General features: G+C 48.4%; 1 protein-coding gene across 7 annotated transcripts in view; it reads right to left on the reverse strand.

The window, feature by feature from the left end:
• Window positions 1-18610, reverse strand: part of LOC130297455 (zinc finger protein 585A-like) — an 87574-nt gene that overhangs the window by 35747 nt on the left and 33217 nt on the right. Inside the window, exons 1-5 of one of the 7 annotated variants that reach the window (XM_056549964.1) lie at window positions 16171-16523; window positions 8860-8948; window positions 6735-6882; window positions 5763-5942; window positions 4125-4251 (exon numbers count right to left, since the gene is read on the reverse strand). The exons of 1 other annotated variant lie outside the window; for it this stretch is intronic. In XM_056549964.1, coding sequence (XP_056405939.1) covers window positions 4125-4251; window positions 5763-5942; window positions 6735-6812 — 385 coding nt within the window. In that variant the 5' untranslated portion in view covers window positions 6813-6882; window positions 8860-8948; window positions 16171-16523. 5 more of the 7 variants (XM_056549971.1, XM_056549977.1, XM_056549980.1 and 2 more) reach the window with 5 other exon arrangements.

Consider the following 18610-nt stretch of genomic DNA (forward strand, 5'->3'; position numbering starts at 1 on the left):
TGAAGAGTGAGTGCACCTCATGCCTGTTATTACAGTATATATCCAGTGTGGGGCCTAGTGAAGTGTGAGCGCACCTCATGCCTGTGATTACAGTATATCCTGGTGAAGACTGGAAATCTCCATGGTAACCATCTCCATATATTTCACACACTTTGCTGGTATCAGGTACAGTGTGTTTCATGCTTTGGGGGGTTCCCTGGCATTACATATACTTGCGATATAAAAATAAAATTGCGTTATCAAGTACATCACATGCTGTGCGGTCCTGGCAGCAGAGATGGTTTTAACCCTTGGCAGACATCTCTGACCAGAATTATGACAGCCATTGGCTGTCCGGGCATGCTGGGAGTTGTAGTTTTGCAACATCTGGAGGTCCGCAGGTTGGAGACCACTGATCTATATTGTTGTCAGCCATCTAGACTGCATAATGCCTGTAAAGCTTGTGGATACAAGCTATTGCTCTCTGTTGTCAGCCATATAGTCTGCATAAACCCGCAGTGGTTGTGAATTCAAGCTATTGTTCTCTGTTGGCAGCCATATACCGTATATACTAGAGTATAAGCCGAGTTTTTCAGCACTATTTTTCGTGCTGAAAACGCCCCTCTCGGCTTATACTCGAGTGAAGAAAAAAACGAGGGGATGGTCCGGGCCGTCCATCTCCTCCTGTCAATCCTTTCTCAGTGGTCTTCAACCTGCGGACCTCCAGATGTTGCAAAACTACAACTCCCAGCTAGAGCTGGGCTGTATACCGGTTCATACCGAATACCGATTTCCCCCCCCCCCCCCCCCCTCACGATATGAATTTTGCCCATACCGCAATACCGGTTGGGCCCCTCCGCCCCCCCCCCCCCCCCCGCGAATGAGTGAATTATTCGCCGCAGCGCGCTGTCCCCACATCTGGGAACTAATCATATTTGACCCGCGAGCACTGTTCTGCCCCCCCCCCCATATGAATTATCAGCTGCGCTTTCCCCACATCTGTCCCCGTATCATGTCACCCGCGTGCGCTCCTCTGCTCATCCTCATACGATTTGTGGGCCACTGGCGCTAGAAATCTGTACTACAAATAACGCTGCAAAAATAAACAAAACAAACTTTAACTTACCTTCCGACATGGTCCCTCCACTGTGGTCCTGGGGATGGGAACGTCACAGAGCCGTTAACGGAAAACCGTTAAATACCGTGAAACCGCCATCACTTAAAAAAAAATACCGTGATACACGGTTTTCCTCATACCGCCCATCTGAAACATCTGGAGGTCCACAGGCGGAAGACCACTGCGGCCTTCGTCATCATCCAGACCCCCCCTCTCCTTTAGTTTTCTACTCACCTCCCCTCGGTGGGAAGGAAGGGTGAGCTGGTCCGGGCCATCTATGCTGCAGGGACCGTCCGGTATGGAGGGTTAGTCGTTCCGGGCTGTCCATCTTCACCGGGAGGCCCTCTTCTCCGCTCCGGGCAGCCCCAGACTAGTGAAACTTAATTGACGCCACCGCGCAGGGACGTTCATGTGCAGGGATGTCAAAGAACGTCCCTGCGCGTCATCGTCAACGCACTAATCACTAGTCTGGAGCAGCCTGTCAGCCATTTAGTCTGCATATATCATGTAGTACTTGTGCATAAAGCATGTAATGCCGGTGTATATGAGCTATTGCTCTCCGGTAGCAATACAGTGATCCCTCAATTTACAATGGCCTCAACATACAATAGTTTCAACATTCAACATGTAGTTCCCTGTACTGTAGGGGGCGCATACACAGTGCATACACTTCAGTAATACAGTAATGCATACACTTCAGTAATACAGCCATTAACCGTGGCTAACAGCGCGCGGCACTGATCACGGTGCTGCGCGCTATTAACCCTTTAGACGCGGGTTCAAAGTTGAACACCGCGTCTAAAGTGAAAGTAAACTAATGTCTGTTAGCTCAGGGAGCTGTTCGGGATCACCGCGATTAAATCGCGGCATCCCGAACAGCTTGTAAGACAGCAGGAGGATCCGTCCCCACCTTCCTCCTCGCTGTCCGATCGCCAAATGTCTGCTCAGTGCCTGAGATCCAGGCATGAGCAGTCAAGTGGCAAAATCATATATAGGTCCCAATGGGATAACAATGATCAATGTAATAGATCAGTGTATGCAGTGTTATAGGTCCCTATGGGATAACAATGATCAATGTAATAGATCAGTGTGTGCAGTGTTATAGGTCCCTATGGGATAACAATGATCAATGTAATAGATCAGTGTGTGCAGTGTTATAGGTCCCTATGGGAGCTATAACACTGCAAAAAAAAGTGAATAAAGATCATTTAACCCCTTCCATAATAAAAGTTTGAATCACCCACCTTTTCCCAATTAAAAAAAAAAAAAAAAAACAGTAAATAAAAATAAACACGTGATATCGCCGCTTGCGGAAATGTTGATTAAACCGCATGGTCGATGGCGTACGCGCAAAAAACTTCAGATCATGGTGCAAAAAATGAGCCCTCATACCGCCCCATACGCAGGAAAATAAAAAAGTTATAGGGGTCAGAAGATGAAAATTTTAAACGTATACATTTTCCTGCATGTAGTTATGATTCTTTTCAGAAGTCCGACAAAATCACCTATATAAGTAGGGGATCGTTTTAACCGTATGGACCTACAGAATAAAGAGAAGGTGTCATTTTTACTGAAAAATGTACTGGGTAGAAATCACTGTAGATTTTTGGGTAAAATGACTGATGTAATTACAAATGAGAATTGGTGACGCAAAAAATAAGCCATCATATGGATTTTTAGGTGCAAAATTGAAAGAGTTATGATTTTTTAAAGGTAAGGAGGAAAAACGAAAGTGCAAAACTGAAAAACCCCGGGTCATGAAGGGGTTAAGATTTACCCACCCTAAGGATTTCTATTTTAGTTCCCATCTGTGTGTGCTTCCTTAGGACGAATAGGAAAAACAAAACTGTTCTTACCTGTAATTTTGATTTCCTTGAGTCCTAAGGCAGCACACAAATACCCTCCCAATACTAGTCTTTTCTGGAATTCGTCTCTATTTTAATACACAGGTGTGATCTGTAGGAGAGGGTTCTTATCAGGTCAGCAATTAACTATGCTAATTTCTTGATTATCTTGCTAGGTGGACATCCTAGGGTGGAGTCTGGGGGATGAAAGATAAATCTGTGTGCTGCCTTAGGACTCAAGGAAATCAAAAATACAGGTAAGAACAATTTTGTTTATAACGGGCTATACAGTCATATAACGGGATATAAAGTCTCCCTTTCCAGTAGGAGTTTTCTGTTTACTCCACATTTATGGCATATCCCACATACTGCCCCCACCATACAATACATATACTGCAGCACCCCCACTATTCAATACATATACCGCCCCCCCCCCCCACCACCATACAATGTATATACTATAAGTAGTATTGCAGAAAGAGGCTTACTGACTCCCTACTTCCCCCATGGAGTGTAAAAGAAGGGGCCGTCATTATATATCTGTTACATATATATACAGGCGTACGGAGGCGGAGAATGTATGACCGGGGGCAACATACGACAGCATGGGGGGGGGGGGGGACACACAGCAACATACGACAGTGTGGGAGATACTATCTGCATTGATCAGTGTTACAGAATAACTTCATGTCAAACTGAGCCCAAATGAACCCATAACCCCCACCCCCAAGCTGATCAAAAGGAAACAATATTCCAACCCAGTTGATCCAGAAAACCCCCTTAGTGCCTCTTCCCCTCCAACTTCCTAGCTGATCCGGAGGTAGCCATAAGGCCCTCTTCAGATGGCAGGGACCCCCATTTACCATGAAGTGCCCCCTGCTCGCAAGGCAGATTCCTGGATCCTCAATCTACATTGTTCCCCATAACCTGTATAAAGCGTCTTACAGGGAACATGTCCGACATATTCTTATATCTCTCCACACTCTAGACGTGATAAAACTCTGTGAGAGAAGGTTCCAGAACGTCAAAGGGCCGACATTAGGATGAAATCGCATTAATCCTTTACCCATATACAGTGACCCCAAAAATAAATCATTATAGAAAGTCTATTCACATGACTATTGGAACCACTGAAATGCACAAAGGATACATATACAAAGGAAATATACTCATCCTACCCTTACCTGGTGATGTGAGGGGCTGCTGATCCTCCATCATCACCTGATCCTTATACTGATCCTTGTGTCCTTCTACATACTCCCACTCCTCCATGGAGAAATAGACCGCCACGTCCTGACACCTTATAGGAACCTGACACACAATGATACAGTCATCACCCCGACCCCTCCAGTGGTGTTACTGTATAATGTCCCAGCATTCCCAGCAGTGTCACCTCTCCAGTCATCACCAGACCCCTCCATTACTGTATAATGTCCCAGCATTCCCAGCAGTGTCACCTCTCCAGTCATCACCAGACCCCTCCATTACTGTATAATGTCCCAGCAGTGTCACCTCTCCAGTCATCACCAGACCCCTCCATTACTGTATAATGTCCCAGCAGTGTCACCTCTCCAGTCATCACCAGACCCCTCCATTACTGTATAATGTCCCAGCAGTGTCACCTCCCCAGTCATCACCAGACCCCTCCATTACTGTATAATGTCCCAGCATTCCCAGCAGTGTCACCTCTCCAGTCATCACCAGACCCCTCCATTACTGTATAATGTCCCAGCATTCCCAGCAGTGTCACCTCTCCAGTCATCACCAGACCCCTCCATTACTGTATAATGTCCCAGCAGGGTCACCTCTCCAGTCATCACCAGACCCCTCCATTACTGTATAATGTCCCAGCAGTGTCACCTCTCCAGTCATCACCAGACCCCTCCATTACTGTATAATGTCCCAGCATTCCCAGCAGTGTCACCTCTCCAGTCATCACCAGACCCCTCCATTACTGTATAATGTCCCAGCAGTGCCACCTCTCCAGCCATCACCAGACCCCTCCATTACTGTATAATGTCCCAGCAGTGTCACCTCTCCAGTCATCACCAGACCCCTCCATTACTGTATAATGTTCCAGCAGTGTCACCTCTCCAGTCATCACCAGACCCCTCCATTACTGTATAATATCCCAGCAGTGTCACCTCTCCAGTCATCACCAGACCCCTCCATTACTGTATAATGTCCCAGCAGTGCCACCTCTCCAGCCATCACCAGACCCCTCCATTACTGTATAATGTCCCAGCAGTGTCACCTCTCCAGTCATCACCAGACCCCTCCATTACTGTATAATGTCCCAGCAGTGTCACCTCTCCAGTCATCACCAGACCCCTCCATTACAGTATAATGTCCCAGCAGTGTCACCTCTCCAATCATCACCAGACCCCTCCATTACTGTATAATGTCCCAGCAGTGTCACCTCTCCAGTCATCACCAGACCCCTCCATTACTGTATAATATCCCAGCAGTGTCACCTCTCCAGTCATCACCAGACCCCTCCATTACTGTATAATGTCCCAGCAGTGTCACCTCTCCATTCATCACCAGACCCCTCCATTACTGTATAATGTCCCAGCAGTGTCGCCTCTCCAGTCATCACCAGACCCCTCCATTACTGTATAATGTCCCAGCATTCCCAGCAGTGTCACCTCTCCAGTCATCACCAGACCCCTCCATTACTGTATAATGTCCCAGCATTCCCAGCAGTGTCACCTCTCCAGTCATCACCAGACCCCTCCATTACTGTATAATGTCCCAGCAGTGTCACCTCTCCAGTCATCACCAGACCCCTCCATTACTGTATAATGTCCCAGCAGGGTCACCTCTCCAGTCAGCAGCTCCATCATCTTGTTGATGAGTTCTCGGATCTTATGTTCATCCATTTCCTCATGTATCAGGGAGTGAGGTGGGGGCCCCGGGATTGGGCTCAGGGTTCTTCCCCATCCTTCACACACAGGGGCCCGACAGGGCCTACTAGAGGACTTCTTCACTACTGTGCAATCCTGTAGGGAGATAAGAATGAAGTCATGTGACATCACTCCCAGAATCCCTCACCTCTCCAATCATATCCATCTGTTATTACATAGATAAGAATGAGGTCATGTGACATCACTCCCAGAATCCCTCACCTCTCCAGTCATATCCATCTGTTATTCCATAGATAAGAATGAGGTCATGTGACATCACTCCCAGAATCCCTCACCTCTCCAGTCATATCCATCTGTCATTACATAGATAAGAATGAGGTCATGTGACATCACTCCCAGAATCCCTCACCTCTCCAGTCATATCCATCTGTTATTACATAGATAAGAATGAGATCATGTGACATCACTCCCAGAATCCCTCACCTCTCCAGTCATATCCATCTGTTATTACATAGATAAGAATGAGATCATGTGACATCACTCCCAGAATCCCTCACCTCTCCAGTCATATCCATCTGTTATTACATAGATAAGAATGAGGTCATGTGACACCACTCCCAGAATCCCTCACCTCTCCAGTCATATCCATCTGTTATTACATAGATAAGAATGAGGTCATGTGACATCACTCCCAGAATCCCTCACCTCTCCAGTCATATCCATCTGTTATTATATAGATAAGAATGAGGTCATGTGACATCACTCCCAGAATCCCTCACCTCTCCAGTCATATCCATCTGTTATTACATAAATAAGAATGAGGTCATGTGACATCACTCCCAGAATCCCTCACCTCTCCAGTCATATCCATCTGTTATTACATAGATAAGAATGAGGTCATGTGACATCACTCCCAGAATCCCTCACCTCTCCAGTAAGCCAGAAGAGTATCTGTAGGGTGAGGTTTATGATCCTGTCGGCCATCTTGTTCCTGTCTCTCTCCATGGTTGATGGGTCATCCAGGAGAATTCTCTTATATAGAAGATATCAGCAGAGGATCCTGGATTGGAGAAACCTGAAGGGAAGAAGAGGAGACGATGATAAACCGCACCAGATTCTATGGAGAAATAAAATCCATTTCCTGGAGATAATCTGGGGAAACATCTGAGGAGACATTATAGTCACAATGATTCCGGATGATTCCGCCCACATCTTGTATCTTATAATAACGTGTAGACGGGGCAGGGGATGACCACATATACAGCAGGGTCCTGAAGTACAGAGAGGAGATCAGGTCTCCACCTCCATAATATTATTCACTTCAGACACAAAGTGACAGGGAGGGAGCAGTAGAAGTTTCCAGAAGAGAAGGATACAGACCCCGGCAGCCATGACCAGAATACAGAGCGTCACCTCCATGAAGATCCAATGAACCTGATCAAACACCTTCTCAGCATCAGTAGATAAGAGCAGAACCGGCAGGGTCAAAGTTCTGTTTAGTGGATCAGGTTAATGGCCTCCACAGTATTATCCAAGGCCTTTGTTCCAGGGATAAATCTGTCCCGATCCTGGTGAACTACATCTCCCAGTATCCAACTAATCTTGATGAACGAATAGTGGAGAAAAGATTCCACATTAAAGGGAAATGGTCCGGTAGCAGCGGACAGAACGTATCTCTCTCCTCTTTGGGAATGAACAGAACATGTGCCCGTGTGGCATCCGGCGGGAGGGCTGAACCCTGGGACGGGGCATTATAGCCTCTTAACGCTCCAGGACGTACATTTACACCCTGTACATCACCGCGAGCATCGGAGCTATGCTCGGGTCATGTGCGTCATCTGTGCTATGCCCGCCCGTAATGGCAGACATCCACGATCTCGCGGATGTCCGCCATTAAATCCTCAGATGCCGTGATCAATACAGATCCCGGCATCTGCGGGAGTGCAGTCAGAAAAATGCATGATCTGATTGCCCGCAGCGATCCGATAATCTGTAATGGTGGACGGAGGTCTCCTCACCTGTCTCCGTCAGTCTCCCGGGGTCCTCTGCTCTGGTTTGAGATCGAGCAGACCAGAGCAGAAGATAACCGATAATACTGATCAGTGCTATGCCCTATACATAGCACTGAACAGTATTAGCAATCAAATGATAGTGTAAAAAACAATGTGAAAAATCCCCTCCCCTAATAAAAATTTTAATTGTTCGTATTTTCCCCATGCTACCCCCAAAAAGTGTAAGAAAAAAAAAAATATTTTATAAACATATTTCGTATTGCCGCGTGCGTAAATATCCGAACTATTAAAATATTATGTTAATAATTCCGTGAACGGCATGAATGTAAAAATAGAAAAAGAAAAAATCCAAAATTGCTGCTTTTTTTTATAACATTTTATTCAAAAAAAAATTGATAAAAAATGTATTCAAAGTTTTTATACATGCAAATGTGATATCAAAAAAATATTACAGATCACAGCGCAAAAAATTAGCCCTCATACCACCACTTATAAGGAAAAATGAAAAAGTGGTAGGTCAGCAAAATAGAGGGATTTTAAATGCACTAATTTGGTTAAAAAGTTTGCGTTTTCTTTTAAAGGGGTACTCCGCCCCTGGCATCTGATCCCCTATCCTTTGGATATTCCCACCCCTCATGACATCACGGCCCGTCCCCTTAATGCAAGTCTATGGCAGGGGGCGTGACGACCGCCACACCCCCTCCCAGAGACTTGTATTGACGGGGGGCGGGCCGTGACTTCACGAGGGGCGGAGCCATGATGTAACGATGCTCCGGCCCCTGTATTGCGCGTCATTACGTGCAGAGCGAACTCGCTCTGTGCTGTAATGATAGCGCAGTGCCGCAGCGGGGATCCCGGGGCTCCCCAGCAGCGGGACCGCTGCGATCTGACATCTTATCCCCTATCCTTTGGATAGAGGATAAGATGTCTAGGGGCGGAGTACCCCTTTAAGGGGATAGACCTGTAGAAAATGGGGCAAACAAAAGGTCACAAAGATTTGTAATATTCCATGGTGAAGCCGTCCGGGCCGAGTGTCTTACCTGAGAACTTACCCGCTGTGATAGGCGTCTCCAGAAATCCCAGAAGAGGCCGCATTCACCGGTTACTGGTACACGGGCAGGTTAGACACCTATTCCCACCATGATACAGATCAGCCACAATGTTATATGGGGAGGTCATACAGGTACAAAATACTGATCAACAACCAGTCACATGACTAATATTCTAGGTGCACACAGATAAGGGTACACAGCGTGCCAGTCACATGACTAATATTCTAGGTGCACACAGATAAGGCCTACACAGCGTGCCAGTCACATGACTAGTATTCTAGGTGCACACAGCGTGCCAGTCACATGACTAATATTCTAGGTGCACACAGCGTGCCAGTCACATGACTAATATTCTAGCTGCACACAGATAAGGGTACACAGCGTGCCAGTCACATGACTAATATTCTAGCTGCACACAGATAAGGGTACACAGCGTGCCAGTCACATGACTAATATTCTAGGTGCACACAGATAAGGCGTACACAGCGTGCCAGTCACATGACTAATATTCTAGGTGCACACAGATAAGGCCTACACAGCGTGCCAGTCACATGACCAATATTCTAGGTGCACACAGATAAGGCGTATACAGCGTGCCAGTCACATGACTAATATTCTAGGTGCACACAGATAAGGGTACACAGCGTGCCAGTCACATGACTAATATTCTAGGTGCACACAGATAAGGCATATACAGCGTGCCAGTCACATGACTAATATTCTAGGTGCACACAAATAAGGGTACACAGCGTGCCAGTTACATGACTAATATTCTAGGTGCACACAGATAAGGGTACACAGCGTGCCAGTCACATGACTAATATTCTAGGTGCACACAGATAAGGTGTACACAGCGTGCCAGTCACATGACTAATATTCTAGGTGCACACAGATAAGGCGTACACAACGTGCCAGTCACATGACTAATATTCTAGGTGACCACAGATAAGGGTACACAGCGTGCCAGTCACATGACTAATATTCTAGGTGCACACAGATAAGGGTACACAGCGTGCCAGTCACATGACTAATATTCTAGGTGCACACAGATAAGGCGTATACAGCGTGCCAGTCACATGACTAATATTCTAGGTGCACACAGATAAGGGTACACAGCGTGCCAGTCACATGACTAATATTCTAGGTGCACACAGATAAGGCGTACACAGCGTGCCAGTCACATGACTAATATTCTAGGTGCACACAGATAAGGCGTACACAGCGTGCCAGTCACATGACTAATATTCTAGGTGGACACAGATAAGGCGTACACAGCGTGCCAGTCACATGACTAATATTCCAAGTGCACACAGATAAGGGTACACAGCGTGCCAGTCACATGACTAATATTCTAGGTGCACACAGTTAAGGCGTACACAGCGTGCCAGTCACATGACTAATATTCTAGGTGCACACAGATAAGGGTACACAGCGTGCCAGTCACATGACTAATATTCTAGGTGCACACAGATAAGGCGTACACAGCGTGCCAGTCACATGACTAATATTCTAGGTGCACACAGATAAGGGTACACAGCGTGCCAGTCACATGACTAATATTCTAGGTGCACACAGATAAGGCGTACACAGCTTGCCAGTCACATGACTAATATTCTAGGTGCACACAGATAAGGCGCACACAGCGTGCCAGTCACACGACTAATATTCTAGGTGCACACAGATAAGGCGTACACAGCGTGCCAATCACATGACTAATATTCTAGGTGCACACAGATAAGGGTACACAGTGTGCCAGTCACATGACTAATATTCTAGGTGCACACAGAGTGCCAATCACATGACTAATATTCTAGGTGCACACAGATAAGGGTACACAGCGTGCCAGTCACATGACTAATATTCTAGGTGCACACAGATAAGGTGTACACAGCGTGCCAGTCACATGACTAATATTCTAGGTGCACACAGATAAGGGTACACAGCGTGCCAGTCACATGACTAATATTCTAGGTGCACACAGTTAAGGCGTACACAGCGTGCCAGTCACATGACTAATATTATAGGTGCACACAGTTAAGGCGTACACAGCGTGCCAGTCACATGACTAATATTCTAGGTGCACACAGCGTGCCAGTCACATGACTAATATTCTAGGTGCACACAGATAAGGTGTACACAGCGTGCCAGTCACATGACTAATATTCTAGGTGCACACAGATAAGGGTACACAGCGTGCCAGTCACATGACTAATATTCTAGGTGCACACAGATAAGGCGTACACAGCTTGCCAGTCACATGACTAATATTCTAGGTGCACACAGATAAGGCGCACACAGCGTGCCAGTCACATAACTAATATTCTAGGTGCACACAGATAAGGCGTACACAGCGTGCCAGTCACATAACTAATATTCTAGGCGCACACAGCGTGCCAGTCACATGACTAATATTCCAGGTGCACACAGATAAGGTGTACACAGCGTGCCAGTCACATGACTAATATTCTAGGTGCACACAGATAAGGCGTACACAGCTTGCCAGTCACATGACTAATATTCTAGGTGCACACAGATAAGGCGTACACAGCTTGCCAGTCACATGACTAATATTCTAGGTGCACACAGATAAGGCGCACACAGCGTGCCAGTCACATAACTAATATTCTAGGTGCACACAGATAAGGCGTACACAGCGTGCCAGTCACATAACTAATATTCTAGGCGCACACAGCGTGCCAGTCACATGACTAATATTCTAGGTGCACACAGATAAGGCGCACACAGCGTGCCAGTCACATAACTAATATTCTAGGTGCACACAGATAAGGCGTACACAGCGTGCCAGTCACATAACTAATATTCTAGGTGCACACAGATAAGGGTACACAGCGTGCCAGTCACATGACTAATATTCCAGGTGCACACAGATAAGGTGTACACAGCGTGGCAGTCACATGACTAATATTCTAGGTGCACACAGATAAGGCGTACACAGCGTGCCAATCACATGACTAATATTCTAGGTGCACACAGATAAGGGTACACAGCGTGTCAGTCACATGACTAATATTCTAGGTGCACACAGATAAGGCGCACACAGCGTGCCAGTCACATAACTAATATTCTAGGTGCACACAGATAAGGCGTACACAGCGTACCAGTCACATGACTAATATTCTAGGTGCACACAGATAAGGGTACACAGCTTGCCAGTCACATGACTAATATTCTAGGTGCACACAGATAAGGCGCACACAGCGTGCCAGTCACATAACTAATATTCTAGGTGCACACAGATAAGGCGTACACAGCGTGCCAGTCACATAACTAATATTCTAGGTGCACACAGATAAGGGTACACAGCGTGCCAGTCACATGACTAATATTCCAGGTGCACACAGATAAGGTGTACACAGCGTGGCAGTCACATGACTAATATTCTAGGTGCACACAGATAAGGCGTACACAGCGTGCCAATCACATGACTAATATTCTAGGTGCACACAGATAAGGGTACACAGCGTGTCAGTCACATGACTAATATTCTAGGTGCACACAGATAAGGCGTACACAGCGTGCCAGTCACATGACTAATATTCTAGGTGCACACAGATAAGGGTACACAGCGTGCCAATCACATGACTAATATTCTAGGTGCACACAGATAAGGTACACAGCGTGCCAGTCACATGACTAATATTACAAGTGCACACAGATAAGGGTACACAGCGTGCCAGTCACATGACTAATATTCTAGGTGCACACAGTTAAGGCGTACACAGCGTGCCAGTCACATAACTAATATTCTAGGTGCACACAGATAAGGTGTACACAGCGTGCCAGTCACATGACTAATATTCTAGGTGCACACAGATAAGGCGTACACAGCGTGCCAGTCACATGACTAATATTATAGGTGCACACAGTTAAGGCGTACACAGCGTGCCAGTCACATGACTAATATTCTAGGTGCACACAGATAAGGGTACACAGCGTGCCAGTCACATGACTAATATTCTAGGTGCACACGGATAAGGGTACACAGCGTGCCAGTCACATGACTAATATTCTAGGTGCACACAGATAAGGCATCCACAGCGTGCCAGTCACATGACTAATATTCTAGGTGCACACAGATAAGGCGTACACAGCGTGCCAGTCACATGACTAATATTCTAGGTGCACACAGATAAGGGTACACAGCGTGCCAGTCACATGACTAATATTATAGGTGCACACAGTTAAGGCGTACACAGCGTGCCAGTCACATGACTAATATTCTAGGTGCACACAGATAAGGTGTACACAGCGTGCCAGTCACATGACTAATATTCTAGGTGCACACAGATAAGGCGTACACAGCGTGCCAGTCACATGACTAATATTCTAGGTGCACACAGATAAGGGTACACAGCGTGCCAGTCACATGACTAATATTCTAGGTGCACACAGATAAGGCGCACACAGCGTGCCAGTCACATGACTAATATTCTAGGTGCACACAGATAAGGAGTACACAGCATGTCAGTCACATGACTAATATTCTAGGTGCACACAGATAAGGAGTACACAGCGTGCCAGTCACATGACTAATATTCTAGGTGCACACAGATAAGGGTACACAGCGTGCCAGTCACATGACTAATATTCTAGGTGCACACAGATAAGGGTACACAGCGTGCCAGTCACATGACTAATATTCTAGGTGCACACAGATAAGGCGTACACAGCGTGCCAGTCACATGACTAATATTCTGGGTGCACACAGATAAGAGTACACAGCGTGCCAGTCACATGACAGCGTGTAGTGCACCATGCCGGCGTACAACCTATTAGTGACGCCCATATTATTCCATAAGGCCGAGTACATCCTGGACTCCAGGGCCAGTGCATCTCCCTCTCTGAGTTGGAGAAGACTGGACTCCAAAATATAGGCCGTGACCCTTTCCCGAAATCCAGGACCAGCAGCAATTGGATTGGAGGAGTCAATAGATCCAAATGTGTATAAAAATCTAGAAAGGCTTCGGCCATATCAGTGGAGAGGTGACCTAGTGTGGATGGACGGAATATAGAACCCAGCCTGTGGGGGATGTTGTGTCCTCACCAGGGGCCGCACAGGTTCCTTATTGTATTTATAACAATGTCTGCCACACTTACAGCCGCCTTAGCTTTACAGAGTAGAAGGGACGGAACTTCTTCATGTTTCCTAAGGAGAACGACCATGATGTCATCTGAGGGGGAGGAGTTATGTGACATGAACCATGTTTAATCCATCTACCCCTAGTAACACCCTTCTGCGCCCCCTACAGGTCACAGGGTGAAGTCTCCTCTGAGGTCACATAGTAATGAGACAGCGAGGAGCGGAGGTCTTCAGTGACTACTTGGTCATTTAGGAGATCGGGGATCAACAGGAGAAGATGGTGAAGGGAGGAAACAGTGAGGACAACCAAGGCCTGAGAAGGGGAGAGCATTGGTGAGTGCCGGCTGCTTATACCTCCTGACCTCACACTACATGGAGGGGAGAGCATTGGTGAGTGCCGGCTGCTTATACCTCCTGACCTCACACTACATGGAGGGGAGAGCATTGGTGAGTGCCGGCTGCTTATACCTCCTGACCTCACACTACATGGAGGGGAGAGCATTGGTGAGTGCCGGCTGCTTATACCTCCTGACCTCACACTACATGGAGGGGAGAGCATTGGTGAGTGCAGGCTGCTTATACCTCCTGACCTCACACTACATGGAGGGGAGAGCATTGGTGAGTGCCGGCTGCTTATACCTCCTGACCTCACACTACATGGAGGGGAGAGCATTGGTGAGTGCCGGCTGCTTATACCTCCTGACCTCACACTAATTGGAGGGGAGAGCATTGGTGAGTGCAGGCTGCTTATACCTCCTGACCTCACACTACATGGAGGGGAGAGCATTGGTGAGTGCCGGCTGCTTATACCTCCTGACCTCACACTACATGGAGGGGAGAGCATTGGTGAGTGCCGGCTGCTTATACCTCCTGACCTCACACTACATGGAGGGGAGAGCATTGGTGAGTGCCGGCTGCTTATACCTCCTGACCTCACACTACATGGAGGGGAGAGCATTGGTGAGTGCAGGCTGCTTATACCTCCTGACCTCACACTACATGGAGGGGAGAGCATTGGTGAGTGCCGGCTGCTTATACCTCCTGACCTCACACTACATGGAGGGGAGAGCATTGGTGAGTGCCGGCTGCTTATACCTCCTGACCTCACACTACATGGAGGGGAGAGCATTGATCACTGATGAACGCAGGAGCGACAAATCTCCACAAAATAGTAATCCAGGCGGGAGAACGTGTCATGGGACGATAAAAGAAAGAAAAAGAGAGAAAGAGAGAAAGAGAGAGAGAGAGAGAGAGAGAGAGAGAGAGAGAGAGAGAGAGAGAGAGAGAGACCTAATACTGGATCGTAAGAAAGAAAAGAAATTGAACAAAAATAAAAAACACAAAAACATAAGAAGAAGAACACGGGCAAAAATGTGACCTGGAAAGACCAGAAAGGAAACAGAAACCAGAGGAGAAAAGAAGAGAAACACAGAAAATCATGGAGGAGGAGCCACATAACAGAAAACAGTCAGAGACCAGGACTATGGGTCAGAAGACATCACAACACTCAGGACACCTCAGGGACCGACCATCACAACACTCAGGACACCTCAGGGACCGACCATCACAACACTCAGGACACCTCAGATACCGAACATCACAACACTCAGGACACCTCAGGGACCGACCATCACAACACTCAGGACACCTCAGGGACCGACCATCACAACACTCAGGACACCTGAAGGACCGACCATCACAACACTCAGGACACCTCAGGGACCGACCATCACAACACTCAGGACACCTCAAGGACCGACCATCACAACACTCAGGACACCTCAGGGACCGACGACTTGGTGCACAACACTTTTATTTAAAAATAAATCCCTAAGAGGGAATCCTCTAACCGAAAGAACATAAAAGGCATAACCCGGTGAGGACCATCAGGGACCATTACAAAAATATAAAAGAGGGCGATAACATGAAGGTACACTCTACAGGTACCGCAACCAGACCCAATGGTATAATGCACATAAATACTAGAAAAGAGAAACGCCCGACTGACACCTACAGGGGCGCAGACATTAATCCCCCCTCCCCCCTTCCATACGTCATCCAGTTCTGTGTATACATGTGAGTATTAAATAATAGAAGATATAGAAGATACTCTGAAGACGTGGTGATGCCGACTTTCATTTTTTCTTAAGTCCACATAGTTTGAATCTACAGTCACAGCCCCAGGAGACGCTTCTTACCTACATACAGCATTTATGTCCAGTGTTGGCGCATAAGAGTTCTAGTGTCATAGCGGAGCCGGACTGGATTGTATTAATCCAGAAAACACCAGAGGGGACAAACAGGGACAGACTGAGTCTATAGGAGCGTCCACCGGAGGGCAGCAAACAGTTGGCGGGAACATAGACCGGTCAGGATTCACCAGGACAGCACCAGGTCTGGAGCCAGAAGAGAAGACTCGGCCATCTTCAGGGCGCAGATTGTTCCCTATTTATGAGATCACATGACGCTCGGGTAGAACTTGTTTACCAAAGGGTTAATGTAGTGTCCTGCTGGGACCAGTAACAGGCACCCAGAGGTCTGGGGGATTTAACCCTTACACTACCACACTCTCTGCAGTGTCTCATCTGGACTGATAGGATGTGATGGTGACATCGGACTGTGGAGGTGTCTGTATACTAAGAGCATGAGAAGGGGCCCCCGGACATCATGAGAAGGGCCCCACCGGACAACATGAGAGGGGGCCCCCCCGGACATCATGAGAAGGGGCTCCCCGGACATCATGAGAAGGGGCCCCCGGACATCATGAGAAGGGGCCCCCCGGACATCCTGAGAAGGGGCCCACCGGACATCATGAGAAGGGGCCCCCGGACATCATGAGAAGGGGCCCCCCCGGACATCATGAGAAGGGGCCCCCCCGGACATCATGAGAAGGGGACCCCCGGACATCATGAGAAGGGCCCCCCCGGACATCATGAGAAGGGGCCCCCCGGACATCAAGAGAAGGGGCCTCCGGACATCATGAGAAGGGCCCCCCCGGACATCATGAGAAGGGCCCCCCGGACATCATGAGAAGGGCCCCCCCGGACATCATGAGAAGGGCCCCCCCGGACATCATGAGAAGGGCCCCCCGGACATCATGAGAAGGGCCCCCCCGGACATCATGAGAAGGGGACCCCCCCCCTGGACATCATGAGAAGGGGCTCCCCGGACATCATGAGAAGGGCCCCCCGGACATCATGAGAAGGGGCCCCCGGACATCATGAGAAGGGGCCCCCGGACATCATGAGAAGGGGCCCCCGGACATCATGAGAAGGGGCCCCCGGACATCATGAGAAGGGGCCCCCGGACATCATGAGAAGGGGCCCCCGGACATCATGAGAAGGGGCTCCCCGGACATCATGAGAAGGGGACCCCGGACATCATGAGAAGGGGCCCCCGGACATCATGAGAAGGGCCCCCCGGACATCATGAGAAGGGCCCCCCGGACATCATGAGAAGAGCCCCCCGGACATCATGAGAAGAGGACCCCCCGGACATCATGAGAAGGGGCCCCCCGGACATCATGAGAAGGGCCCCCCGGACATCATGAGAAGGGCCCCCGGACATCATGAGAAGGGGCCCCCGGACATCATGAGAAGGGGCCCCCGGACATCATGAGAAGGGGCCCCCCGGACATCATGAGAAGGGGCCCACCGGACATCATGAGAAGGGGTCCCCCGGACATCATGAGAAGGGGCCCCCCGGACATCATGAGAAGGGGCCCCCCGGACATCATGAGAAGGGGCCCCCCGGACATCATGAGAAGGGGCCCCCGGACATCATGAGAAGGGGCCCACCGGACATCATGAGAAGGGGCCCCCCGGACATCATGAGAAGGGGCCCCCGGACATCATGAGAAGGGCCCCCCGGACATCATGAGAAGGGGCCCCCGGACATCATGAAAAGGGGCCTCCCGGACATCATGAGAAGGGGCCCCCGGACATCATGAGAAGGGGTCCCCGGACATCATGAGAAGGGGCCCCCGGCTGATCTGGACCCCAAGATTACTCCACCTCCCCCTCCAAACCACCGGCAACTGCATTTTTCTAATTTTAGATCCCGCAATAGATTTGATCGCAGAATCATAAGGGATATAGGGCCGATGTTTACCACTAGCGGTGAGTGTCGGCTGCTTATAGCTCCTGAGCTCGATTCAAAGTCCCATAGAGGGCGCCGAGACGTAAATATACACCGTGTCATTAAGGGGTTAATAATAAACATCCCCAATAATCCTGATCTAACACCGACCGCACACACCTACCTGTATCTGTAGAGGAGCCGTGTACAGGACCTGCGATGATGTCACCGTCATGTGATCAGTCACATGGAGGAGGAGGAGTCACATGATCAGGGGCTGCTGCTCTAGGCTCATCTGCTCAGTGTATGCAGGACTCTGCTGTGCTGGTTGTGATCGCTGCTGGATGAGCTGAAGTTATGTGTATGCAGCAGAGCTGTGTGTGTGTGATGTGCGTGGTGCAGAGCTGTGTATGTGTGTGTTATATATGTCTGCAGCAGAGCTGTGTGTAATGTGCATGTAGCTGAGCTGTATGTGTACACAGTAGAGCTGTATATGTGTAATGTACATGTAGCTGAGCTGTATGTGTACACAGTAGAGCTGTATATGTGTAATGTGCATGT

This window comes from Hyla sarda, chromosome 1, assembly GCF_029499605.1.
Source record: "Hyla sarda isolate aHylSar1 chromosome 1, aHylSar1.hap1, whole genome shotgun sequence".
NCBI lineage: Eukaryota > Metazoa > Chordata > Amphibia > Anura > Hylidae > Hyla > Hyla sarda.